At 31.1% G+C, this 13,429-nt stretch overlaps 1 protein-coding gene across 3 annotated transcripts in view; it reads right to left on the bottom strand.

Moving 5' to 3' along the window:
• The window catches only part of LOC130440688 (cGMP-dependent protein kinase, isozyme 1-like), a 37,994-nt gene that overhangs the window by 10,604 nt on the left and 13,961 nt on the right, over window positions 1–13,429 (bottom strand). The window contains exons 1-5 of one of the 3 annotated variants that reach the window (XM_056773965.1): window positions 13,089–13,240; window positions 7,782–8,156; window positions 4,500–5,082; window positions 1,096–1,292; window positions 243–523 (exon numbers count right to left, since the gene is read on the bottom strand). In XM_056773965.1, the coding sequence (XP_056629943.1) occupies window positions 243–523; window positions 1,096–1,292; window positions 4,500–5,082; window positions 7,782–8,053 (1,333 nt within the window). In that variant the 5' untranslated portion in view covers window positions 8,054–8,156; window positions 13,089–13,240. Of the gene's footprint in view, window positions 1–242; window positions 524–1,095; window positions 1,293–4,499; window positions 5,083–7,781; window positions 8,157–12,950; window positions 13,241–13,429 lie in introns of those variants that run through there. The other 2 variants (XM_056773968.1, XM_056773967.1) reach the window with 2 other exon arrangements.

Genomic DNA, 13,429 nt, shown 5'->3' with positions numbered 1-13,429 from the left:
TATAATATTTTATTCTCCTTTCAATTTATGTGATAAAAAGCTATCGAAACCCGATGCAAAAATAATCAAAATTTTATTGTTTTTATTTTTTGATCAAGTTTGTATTTTTCATATATAGACAAAACTATAAAGATAGAAAAAATTAATCAATCTCAAATCTAAAAATCCATGTTATATCAAACAATTCATTCAATTTCAATATAATCATTTATCCATAATATTATCGGAATTTGGAATATTACCTCTGATTGACGCTGTTCTGGTACAGTTATATAAAATAGCTAGTTCCCCGAAAGCTTTTCCAGGTCCCATGAGACCAAGGACTTTACCGTCTTTGATAATCTCAAAGTCCCCTTCCCCAGAAACGAACAAATGTACACCGGTTGTACCTTCTTTTACAACAAGCGAACCGGCACAAAATTCTTTGACATACATAGCGTCCACCATTTCTCTAACTTGAGATGTATCGAGATTCTTCAAGAAACTGTTATCCATGATTGCTCCTTTTATTAGCTGCTTTGATCTAAAACCACATTTCATTTAATTAAATAAAGCTAAAAAAATATTAAGAATCGACATTTTTTGATATGGTATCAAAAGGATTAATATTGAGTAGGACTGGCAATGTAAAAAAACCGAAGAAAGCAGGATCGATAGCAATCATAACGTGAAATTAAGAAGAACCTATATCAGAAAAGTTTCGTGAAGGAAGTTAGAGTAGTGCAACATTGAAGAATAGGAGCTACTCCTACTGGTACTGAAAAATGATTCAAGGTCATAAGTTCTTGAACCGAAAAACGAAAATATATGTTTTTCTCTTTCCATGATTCATCCAATTCTCTTTGGAGACAATAATCCATTTTGAACGTACAGAGTCTATCAGGAGATGTGAATGAATGGAAGTAAGTAGGTACTGTACTTAATACCTCTTTGGATGCAACTAAAAGGTGCGGAAGCGCCTGATTGACTAGGAAGTTTATCTCGTTAGACCGTTTTTGATTGCCGATGACTTCATATTATTATGAAGAATATGAATATTGCTCTGATATAATTTTATCCACCATTATTAACTTAATTATGATTTCAAGAACTGACCTGAAGTCTTTGTCGTATTTTGTTATGGATATGTTAACTGCTTCGCCTGTCGTTTCACTGGATTCTGCTGATACACCTTGTTTTTTGGAATGATTGCTGTTATTAAGAGTAAGTTGACCGTTAGCCATGGCATGTTGTTTTTGTATATTGGCTAATAGCTCTCCATCTCGGCTCGCATTTGTTTGTTGAAGAACACTCTACAAAGCATTACAGTTATTGAAAAAATATACAAAAAAATATGATATATGAAAATGTATAACATGACTTAAAAGAAGTCGTGTGACGAGCACACAGATGGCGCTGCCATTGTCAAATCCATATGACGCTTATGAAGTACCAATTTTCAAAAGTCTATGTGTAAACTTTATTGACATCTCGATTAGTCAGAAAACAGTGACAGCCATTTGACTGAAGCTATTTTTGTTATACTGAAAATAATGGATTCAACACAATTTCGTATGTTGCTTTATCATTGATTCTTGATGAAAACAATACTGTGAAAGGACAGTAAAGGCTTCAAAAGTATTATCCGAACTCTGCTCTATCGAAAAGAACCATTCCTTATTGGTTTACTGAAAATATACGTGGTTGTAGAGATACCGATGATGGTGGACGTTCTGGTCGTTCAGTTGAGATGGTTCCCCCAGAAAACATCAAAAAGGTGAACAAATTGGTTATATCTAACGATAAATTGAAATTGTGTGAGATAGCTAAGACCGTAAAGTTATCAGAAGGTAGAGTGTTCACAATTAGGCATGAATATTTGACCATGAGAAAGCTTTTTTCAAAGTGGGTGAAGAGAAGTGAAGGAATTTGAAAATTTTCGTTGGCTAATGATTACTGAAAGAAATAAATTAAGTCCAGAGATAAAAGCTTGGCTAGCTGTTGGCTATCGATGCTCTTTAGCATTTTAAGTTTCTCTCCGCTATACTATTAGGCAAATTGACGAGTTTTCTACAATATAAACATATAAAAACGTTTAAGAAGTAAGAAGTTACAGAAATTCAAAATAATAATAACACCCATTGTAACTTATGCAATCAAAGTTTAGATTGTCAATTAAAATCGGGAATAGTGATTATTACTTTTGAATGGAAAAGCTAAGAAAAATATATGAACCGAAGAAGGATCTGAAAAAAATGAGAGTCAAATAATCTTTACAAAAGAAAAGATATAGTAAACGAAATGAATATAGCTGCTTGGAAATCTGGAGAGAAAATGAAGAAGAATGAACAATAAAATAGTATACAAAAGAAAAGTAGAAGCAAAAAGAGAAATGGGACTCACCTGTGAAAGGTGGTTAGATGAGGTGCAACAAGAACTAAAGAGAATGAAAGTTGATAATTGGGAAAGAGTATAGGAGGAATAAGTTTGAAAATAGACTATTCTTCATACAACTTGTGGCTCTACATTTTCCAGCCAATTAAAAAACTTATTTTTTCCACAATCTTGTATAAACTAATAGCGCACTAATAGGGTAGCGGATTTTAAAATGCATACGCCAATTCAAAGAATGTCATTTATTAATATATCCAAAAAACCCTTGAATTAAACGTCATCTTTTGTAAACAATAACTTAAATAAATAAAATTGTATATTTAGAATATAATATAAACATATCCATCTTTCAATAATACGTTATTTTGTATTGTTATTGATGAAAAAATTACCAGATGCAAATGACATATGGCCAATATGGAAAATTGATGAAATAATAAATTGATCGAAATATCGAGAGTTGAAACGCAAATAACTCAGCTTCGGAAGGCAAATAAAATAAATGTTTGTAGAATGCATTAAGCAATACAAGTTGCAGTATATTTATTATTATCTTTCACGTCATGATAAAAATTTTATTACTTCCTAACTCTCTAAACACCAAAATAAACTGTTAACACATAAACATTAAACTCAATTTCCCAATAATATATAGATTTACAACAAATAAAAAATGAAATGAGAAGATATATTCAGGAATAAGATAATTAGCAGTAACTAACGTAAAACCCATACAAAATCCTGATGGTATGCTGCATAGTCCGGCGAGGTATGCTGTATACCTCGCCTGTATGCTTAACAATTATAGGAATTTTGGTAAAATCACAAACTTCAATATTTCACTTATAGTAAGCAGTGGCAGTATCCGAATGAGTGCACAAATGAATAGAACTAATAAAATTTTCATTGTTTAAAAGACGATCAATTATTTCATTAATAAAACTATAAATCGCCAAACTTGATTATGCGTAACGGGAGAAATCCAGATGTTTGCTCGTCGACAATCGAGATATTTTCAGTGAATCGGAATTTTAAATCTGATTAGTCAAATCCCAGCCTCACTCACGCTGGAGTCTAAGAAAAAATAAATATTTAAAATATTGGGCGCCCGAAAGTGAATTAATTACGAAATGTCAATGCAATATCATTAATTTGAACGTACTTATGAGACAGAAACTGTGATATGACTAATTGTCTCAGTAAAATAGGTGAAAATAAGTTCATTTCAATCTGTTAAGGAGCAATGAATATGAAATTTTAATGCATATTATTCATGAATTTATTGACATTACTATTGGTTTCCAATTTAAAACTTGTTGTGAAGTATAAAAACTATCAATCCTATCTATACCGGCAGCTAATTCCTGGTTCAGAAATTTAGTTAGGTAGCGAGTAATTTAGTTAAGTAACTAGTATCCATTTATCCTTTTTTGTTTTGACTAGTTTAGTGCAAGCGTCAAATAGTGGTACCAAAATGGACATGAGAAGACGTTGTACGAAATTAAATAAAGCCTCAGAAAATAATAACAATATTATTTTGAAAGAGATTGAAGAAGAAATATCCGAGAAATCATAGAGCTTATGTGCCACAAAGTTGATAGAAGAGAAACAAAATTTCATATTCACTGCAAAGATACCTTTCGGATACGATTCCCGCAAATTCGAAACTGCCATGTGCACATTCGATAATGCCTGGTATTTCAAACAATTATTGAAACCTCATGCTTCATCTAGATGTGCTCATTTCAACAAATGATAACATTGTTGATAGAATTTATTTGATTTTTCTCCATATTCTTAAATTTATGTTTTCATAATCTCTGTTTGCAGATCTATGTAGGTAGTCTAGTACTTTAATTTTTTGTTTAGAAATTATATGTAATCATAAGTCTTATGATTTATATAGCTTAATTACAAAATGTGTGTATGAAAAAATTGTATTTGAATTTCTAACGTCATTTCCATCTTTCCTATTCGATGTGTTTTTGAATACCCTGTTTATAGTGTTTATAATTTGATTTGTGATCCAAAACCCCATTGAACTATTAATTGGGAATTAATTTGATATCCAGAAAATGAATTTGAATAAAATTTTTCATATATTTCACGAAAAATTCAATTATTACCTTTAATTTGTGAATTTCTCTCTGCAACCTAACAACTTGTGCCTCCTTATTACCCAACTGCTTCTTCACTTCGAGCAACTCCGATTGCACTGCCTCATATTTACCTTCAATATCTGAAATTTCATATTTTAACTTACTCACAAGCGACTTCAAATACTCATAATCATCTGGGTCTATCAAACTTTTCCTCTTCAATTCCAAATTTTTCGAATTTCTCTTAATATTCTGAATGACTTCCCCGTCAATGGAACTTTTTCTTATACTCGATGGCACTATGTTACCCATCGGTGACAATATTCCAAAGTCTTGCAAAAATTTTTGAGCTTCGTCGTTCTTTTGTATCGATTGGCTTTCGTAGGCTAAGGCAGTATATTTGTGATAATCTAATTTATTCTTTATTTCTGGATGGAAAACAGGAGTAACTCCTTTTTGATTCACTTTACATTTATCACAGTTGTCGGCGGGAATTTCTACTGGAATGGGAAAATTGATTTCTGGGTGGTTCAGATACACATTTGTTTTTACTACATTGGTTCCTTTAGGAAGCTTGGGGCACAGACAAACTTCAGGACTCTTTGAATACCTGGGAAATATAAAAAATATTAAATTGCTACACAGCTAACATTGCCTATCACACTAATTCTTAAGCAGCATCAAAGGTGAAAACTGAAAGCAAATATGACAGCATCCACCCATATGACATTTACCTTATACCATCTTCTTTAACTATAAATAACTAGAAGAGACAGACTGGTGCAGTACTAGAGTACTAAATACCTGGGCATAAGGTTAACTTGGGAGAAACATATTCACCAAGAGGAAACAGCTTTGGCTCAAATTGCAACAAATCGATAATGAGATAACCTATACGGACTTATGGTATCCAGCTATGGGGTTCACCTAGTAATTCGAACTAAAGAGTTTTCAAACCCAAGTGTTAAGGACCATAGTAGCCACTTCATAGTACGTTTCTATCAGAATAATAGAGAGAAACTTGGAAGTTCCCTGCGTCCTAGAAGGAATCAGTAATATAGCAATAAATATGAAGAAACACCAAGTGTGCACCCAAAATTGTTGGCTAGTGATAAAGTGCACAGCTTGAAGCATTTCAAACCAACCGCCTTACATTCCAGATACTATTTTTTAAAAGAGAAATCTTCCATCCTACTTCGAATATTTTGTCTTTGTACTAATTATTAAAAGTTAGAAAATCTACAAAACGATTTGGTTATGTACACTATGATTGATAACGCAACAATAATTTTTCAAAATTTATTTATAAATGTGAAGTTTTTAGATTTTCCTTAGAAATGTAGTATAAAACGGGGTTACTTACCATATTTCATATTTCTAGATCAACCCTATGAGTGTTGTTTCTCATGAAAACGTCGAAACAGAATTTTTTTGCAATTTAAATAGTCCTTAGATATAACTAATGGCACCTAATAACTAACTATTCTTGTTTCCCTTTATCTAGCATATAATTTTTTTCGGTTTCAACATGCTAGAGAAAATTCAGTTTGTCTCCGTTACTTTGCTTTTGATCCAATGTGTTGGTTCCAATTTTAGTACTCATAAATATATGGTAAGTTTATTACTGACAATAAATTCAACTGAAAACACTTAGGTACTACGGTACATTTTCCTATCTGTCACAACAATGAAAAATGCCTACTTATCTTCTCTTTATTAATCAGTACGATATTTGCTCTATCATTATTCACTATGATCAGTTTGCATACTTAATTGATATTAGCTGATGAAAAATTTTGATCATCTATTCAGTCTTCCTAAGTAATCAGATATGCTCGATGGTATTTCTAACACTTCTGAAATTTGTCGGCTATATCTAATTTAAGACAGAGATTTTCACAATTTCTCTTTATTGACTACCTTTAACGAAGCCCTCAGTGTAATGTTCTCTTCTAACATTCAAGCTTTTATACATACCAAGTCTAGATATATTCCATGAATAATTTTCTAATTCCATCAATTTATTCTATTTATATCTGACTGCTTCCAGTTCCATTTTCAGATTTTTAGTGAGTAAGTTCCTATCATATTGCTGTGTAATCAAATTCGTCAGATATTTCATTCATCAGTTGAAGTATTCCTCCTTCTTTAGCGCACACATACGTTTTTATTATCGATCAGCTCTCTATTTTCGCTTAATGGAATAAAGAAGCTTTGGACAGGTGAAATAATATTCAAATATCTAAAGCTCGTTAGGTTCCTCTTGGTTTCACCGAGTTAGTGCTAGACCATTTGACTATTAAATGGAAGTAGTTTAGAGCTTCCATTGAATTTATAGCGGCAATAAGTTTTTCCCACTCAATTCTAAGCTCAAGTTGTTGTTTTAATAGCGTATAATCCACAACTTAATTCGGAGATTTTCAAATTAGCAATAAAGTTCATCTGACGGAATCTTAAAAAGATCCTTGTTAACCTTGAGCCAGGACTTTCATTTTAAGTGTTGCAAACAATTCAGAAGATAATTGCATGCCATCGCTTAAATATTTCACTAAACGCAATAGATGGGAAAGTTTTTGATTCTTCTCGGCGTAGAGCTTTATATCATCTATTTATGGTGGATGCGATAGTCTTTTGATGACTCTTTCGCGGAATCCATAATTCAGCTATTCCGTGCAACATTAAATAAAGCAATGATAGTTAATATAATAACCACTGTCAGTCAACGATCGATAACGGACAGAGCATATGAAGAAGATATGGGCTGAGAGCCAGCTAAAGCCACACGGGTGCTATTGAATCACCACACAAATACAACTAATGAGCTAAGCTTGCAACACCTTTTAATCGAACGTAACAAATACGACCATGATCACTAAATCCATTTAAAAAGAAAATTATCATGCACTATTAAACATATCAATATGTCTTGTATTGTGGGATAGTTATTATAGAAACTTATTATTTGTGGAAAAATTGAATCGAAAAGGATTGAGGATTAAGTTCAAAAATTTCATATATTGGACCGGGATATAAAATACAGGACAACACTTACAAAGGCAGAAGACTGGGACGCCTGCACCAAAATCACTTAAAAATATTTCAAATCTTACTAATTCATTTAACTCTTACGTTTTGATACCAAATACATAATTTATTTTCAAACACTCCAATTATCATACAAATCATGAAACGCAATAAAAAACATCGACTTAATTGAACAACTAAATAATTTGACTGCACGATATAAACTGCTAGAACCCTATGTAAACTTATTTTCTACGAATAGTAAGTGATATAATTCAAATTTACCTGACTAGGTCTGGATTAGATGATCTCTTATTACTTGCATTGGAAAAATTAGATTCGTCCAAACTTAGCTTCGTCGATCTTTCTTGATCAATTGATTTAGAATGATGGAAAGCTTTATGGTTAGTCCTATCGTCTAAACCCTCACTACACGAACATTTTGCAAACAAACTGCCACACGTGTGTGATTTTTTAAATACGGCGCGAAAATTCCCATTCTTAGTATTGTTAAACAGATTAGGCGACGATGATTCCTTTTGAGACTGGAGCAGCATCTTTCGACTTTGTGTTGACGAATATGTTTATTGTTATGTAAAATCGGCACTGTTTTTGTTTGTGTTATTTTAGTTAATACTGAGAAAAGTCCATATTATCATTCTGAAAAAAAATATAGTTTTTAAATAAAACTGCTAGCATTGCTAGAGAACGAGTAATAAATACAATTTAGATTTGATCAACTGCTTAACTTGTAAAAATAGGATATTCAACCAATTACAACTTTCAAGCCAATTTTCTTGTTTATTCTAATCATATAATGAATTACTAGGATATTCCAATAGATTTTTCAAATTTTAATTTGACTCTAAAGACATGGTAAGGTGATTTAGAAGAAAACCTCCTACAGCAATTATAACAGTAACGTCTGCGAAGGTGGCTATATGATTTTCTACTTTTCTGGGATCATATGTTTCCCTTCCAAGTTCGAGTTGATTATTATCATTAAAAGTTTCTCAAACCATTGGGAAATAAAGGACAACAGTCAGGTCTACATGACGTTGACTACTGTTTCTGTTTCCATGTTTAAGATACCATCTTTCAATAATCGGAAACAAGTTTTTGTCTTTTATCTGCATGTATCGGGTGTCCCAGATTTTGTATAGCTTTTTTTATTAGCTTATGAAAGATAGCTCTTTTATAACAGATTCATTCGTTTCAAATATTTTTTCAATAAATAAATTGAAATCTTCATCCTTTTCTGCATTGCTTCTAGCCCATCTAGCCTCTGTTGTAGTAGGGGTTTATGAGTTGCTAGTTGTTAGAGAATTTTTGTTGCCTTTTTAGACCTTTTGATATATTAATGCATCTAATTGTTCTTGATTTTAGGTCTCTTCTGTTTCAAAATTAGTTGTTTTTGATTATTTTTAAAAGAAAGATAAATTTTGACGTTTCGACTTTTCTTTAAGTCTTTATCAAAATATATTTATATCAAGAACATTTAGATTCATTTATATATCAAAAAGTCTAAGAAATAAGAAAATATTTATATATGTATATATATTACATTTTTTTTATATTATTATAAAAAATGGATTAATCGCTTGGATAATAAAAAAACTCTCATTTCTGTTTTCGGTTACTATTAAAACTGATCTCATTTTCAAAGGTTTAGCAATTTTAATGTAAACCATCATTAATGGATAATGCTCATCAATAACTTCTTCTCTGTAATCGGATTCGATTTTATCGAAACAAATAAAAATTTAAGTTCTCTGAACCTTGTGAAAGAGGAATGAGGAAAAGACGACCCGAAATGTGGACAGGAAAGTCTTCTTTTTTCTACAAAGACAATATACCGGTTCACTCGTCAATGTTTGTCAAGAACTCAGCATTCCAATGTTAGATTTCTGCCGCAACTTATTTTTTTTCTAAATATACATTAAAATAAAAAATAAATACTTCTGTTGAAACCGTGAGAAGACACGCTTCTTGAAGTAGCTGACAGAAGAAACTGTACGGCATTGTTTTAAACAAGCAGTGTTGTAAGGATAGAGGAAGGGTGATGATAATAGAATATTTGTCAATGGCAATCTATTTAGTTAATAATAATACCTCTTGTATAAGGCAGCAGTTGCCAATCTCCACATTGAAGGAGGGAATGTCTACTTATTTGGATAACCAGTCTCTATTAACCTTTAAATTTTATTAGAAGTAGAAAAAGATTCTAAATAAATCACTCAAGTAAACAAAACAGGACTAAGGATTGTGTCATAATGTTATTCGCATTCGTCTTCATTAATATAACAGTCAAGACAAAAATGTAATGAATGTCCCAAGCAGGTATATTCTTTAAAATTTTCACAAGAAAATCGTGTTGATCTATTTTTCTTCCTATCACAAAAGGCACAGCGTCCGAGTATCTTCTAGCGGCGGAGGTGGAGGTGCTTCTAGTCCCAAGATTCGAGTAATTTGTTGGTTTATAATATTTGGTATATTATCAGTAATCAGACGTTGAAGATAACCTTAAACTTGTTGAAATTTTAAAGTGTGTGAAAACTTCCTTCTTCGAATATTCCGGGTGGATTTATTTGTTGCATTGACAACAAAAGTGTTAATGCCACTAACGTTGAGAAACTAATAAAATGTTACCATCGGGTATCTGCGAGAATTTCTTCCTTTGGTCTCATGGTAAGCTAATATCATTTCGGGTTTGTTTGTCTTTTCGTCGAGATTGTAATAAATACCTGATACTAATAAAACATTACCGCCTTTCTTTGGTAAAATTGAAGAGGTAACCCTTTTTTGTTTTTTATTTTTGTACCCAGAACGGTTAGGTTAAAATCTCTTTCCAGGTTTTCAAGTAGTTGCCTATTAGTAAACCAATTGTCAACCGTAATGTTTCTTTAAAAGCCACGTATTGGTTCACAATGCAAACACATTTATATCATATCTAGCAGGTTTGCTAGGAATATATTGGCAAAAACTACGTCTTCCGAGAAACGCTTCTAGTTTTTTGTCTATGGTTAAGCATTCAAAATATACAGTTTGGCAGTTATTGACGAAACCATCAAAACATTTTCTTATTGGAGCTAGCTTATCATATTGTTTACGTTCTTGACGCATAGTCAAATCGTCAAACCTTACATGTTTTAATAAAAAACGAAATCTTTGTTGCGTCATTATTAGTCGAAACAGTTCTACACCAGTCCATTTCTGTTTCAAAGTTAATCAAGATTGAGATTAATTCAACTGGTAAATATAGAAGACCAATCCATGCTTTAATTTCAAGTAAATTCGTGGTTTTAGCATTTCTGTCTCCTTCTCAGATAATTTTCCCATTTCTCTTGTATATGTTGATTGGTGTATCTAACAATATTTAATAAAGTATCTGGAAAAAAGTGAACCCAAATATCTAATTCTGATTTTCAATTTTTTACTGGCGGTTTCATACCAGGAAAATTTTTGATATGATTTTCTTTTCGTGTTCTTCCACGTCGGGGAAGAACACCATATGTAGACCAAATGGTAGTGCCGTCTTTGACAATGAATGCGGGGCAGATATTAGGTTGAGTTTTATGAATGTTTACTGATTCCGAAATGTCTTGCTCACTGTCATTAACAATTTCTGGGATTCTTACATTATCTTCTGACTTTTTCGAATGAACATCATGAAAATCTGTGCTCTCATCTGTTTCTTCCTCAGCTAAGCACTCAAACATTAATTTTTTAAAATTTTCTTCTTTTGCCGCGAAGCCTTCTTTAATAAAAAACAATTATTTCGAGGTACTTTTGCAAAATGAAATAAATCGCTTATCTTTGAATAAAGCGACACAAAATAACGAAATATAATAAAAAAATGCCCAAAGTTAACATTTATAAGAATAAAAACGATGAGTTTGCAATCACGTCACACAAAACAACTGCACCAATTACATGAATATCTATACTAAGTAATATCATATTATTTCATTAAACTACTACTGAGTGCAGCCGTAGATGCAAGCGCACCCTGGAATTATTCCACAAATGATAAAGCTGCGGAGTGAGTCCGCGCACGACCTCCGAAAGGTTAAGAACGATACAATCGTTCCAGCAACGGAATAATCTTCACTTTTTCTTTCATTAAAGTTTAATTTAATCTAATCTTTCCATGGAGAATATTTTCGGTTACAATTGCGAATAAATGTGGAAATTAGAACTATATACGCCATTAATTTTCAAGCTCTTTCTTTTTGACACCATTGTTTATTGATATAAAAGTGTATCTTTGAATTATACCAAAAAACGAATTGACATGACATGAAATGTTTTGGAAAGTAGAAAGGAGATGGTTTTAATTTAAATTTAAAACTTGGGAAAGCTTTATGTTGGTTAGTATTTTGTAATGGTATGAAGTTTAAGTATGGTTTTATCTTTTTATTTTCATTTTTTAAATGACTGTTTACGAATCTTTCAAAAATGTGATATGTTATTTCTCAACGAACTATGGTTGTGTTTGAGTTAAAAAATGAATAACGTGATAAAAGTTCGAAATGATTAGTTATCATTTCTATTAATTAGTTTCAAAATAGTTCATATATATTGTTAACAAGCACTATAAGTAATAGTAAATTGAAACTAAAAACTAATTATAACTAAAAATGAATAGTTCCAGTAAAAATTTCATTTACCAAAATGTTTATAATTGTTATGTTTATAAATGATATGTGAAAGAAATAAAGATTTGTATTTTTATTAAATGTTTTCAGACTACATGGAATTTTTGTATTATAATTCTATTAACCTATTGATCAAGAGAAGTTTTAGAAAAGTTCAGCTCATAGTATGAATATTCAATTCCCGATTTTGTACATTTTGTCTTGGCGGCCCTGCTTACGACAAATTGTCTGATTGATTGATTGAGTATTACCTGAAGTAGAGAAATAAATGTTTCACTGAAAATATTGGAAATAGTAGCACAATTCTAATAGCAAATATAATAGAAATAGTATTCCTACATGCTAAAATTAATCAGGTTCAACATACAATACATACATACACAATTTTATACAAACGTTTGAAAAAATGCGACAAACAAGAGACATTGGGGAACAGGCATTTGGAATCGTATTTATTAGAGAAGACATCAAGTGAAGAATTGAAGTGAAGAATTATTTTATTTCATTATTTGTTTCAAAAAAGGTATAGATTGGCGGTTTTTAGAAACCACCGAATATGTAGCTGCGGTGGCGTTAATAGGTAATTTAGTTGGTTAGCTTTCTATATTTTCTATAGTTTTTGGTTTATCACAATGATTTTGATGTTTTTGTTCGTATAATCACCTTTTTTATAATAACTGCACTTCAAAATGTGAAACATATTCTCACTGATTATCTTCAATATAATAATAAAGACAACGATATAACATTATCGTTAAGTACTTTACATGAAAAAAGATTAACAAGTGTTCCTCACCTTCAATATTATTAGTCATTGATATAATAACCAAATTTCTTGCAATATTTCTGAAGATTCGTTTTTCTAATGTTTTACTATAAATATTTATTTTTATATTTATGTTTATTCAATAATATACTTTCACAATAAACTTACTTCATTCTCAATTGGTATGTATTTATGATGTTACCATAGAAAATTCTAAAATATCACTGACTCCACAGACAAAAACATTCTAAAAATATATTCTCATTTTATAACAAACATAAAAATCAGATAGATAAGACTAAGTTTATTAAAGGCGATGTGAGTTTATAGGTTAAATGCTTTATGGAATATTGATTAAATGGAAATTTAACATTATTAACAATAGAAACTGTTCTACAAAATTAGTCTCCCATGTTAAAATTGATGAAGATTGTGGGTCATGATTTATTTCATCTAATAAAATTAATATTGTACAAAATTGTATCAATTCGATGGTTTAAGATGATCAA

This window comes from Diorhabda sublineata, chromosome 2, assembly GCF_026230105.1.
Source record: "Diorhabda sublineata isolate icDioSubl1.1 chromosome 2, icDioSubl1.1, whole genome shotgun sequence".
Taxonomy (NCBI): Eukaryota; Metazoa; Arthropoda; class Insecta; order Coleoptera; family Chrysomelidae; genus Diorhabda; species Diorhabda sublineata.
Note: the sequence above shows the minus strand (reverse complement) of the source record. Positions and strands in the feature narration are given on the sequence as shown.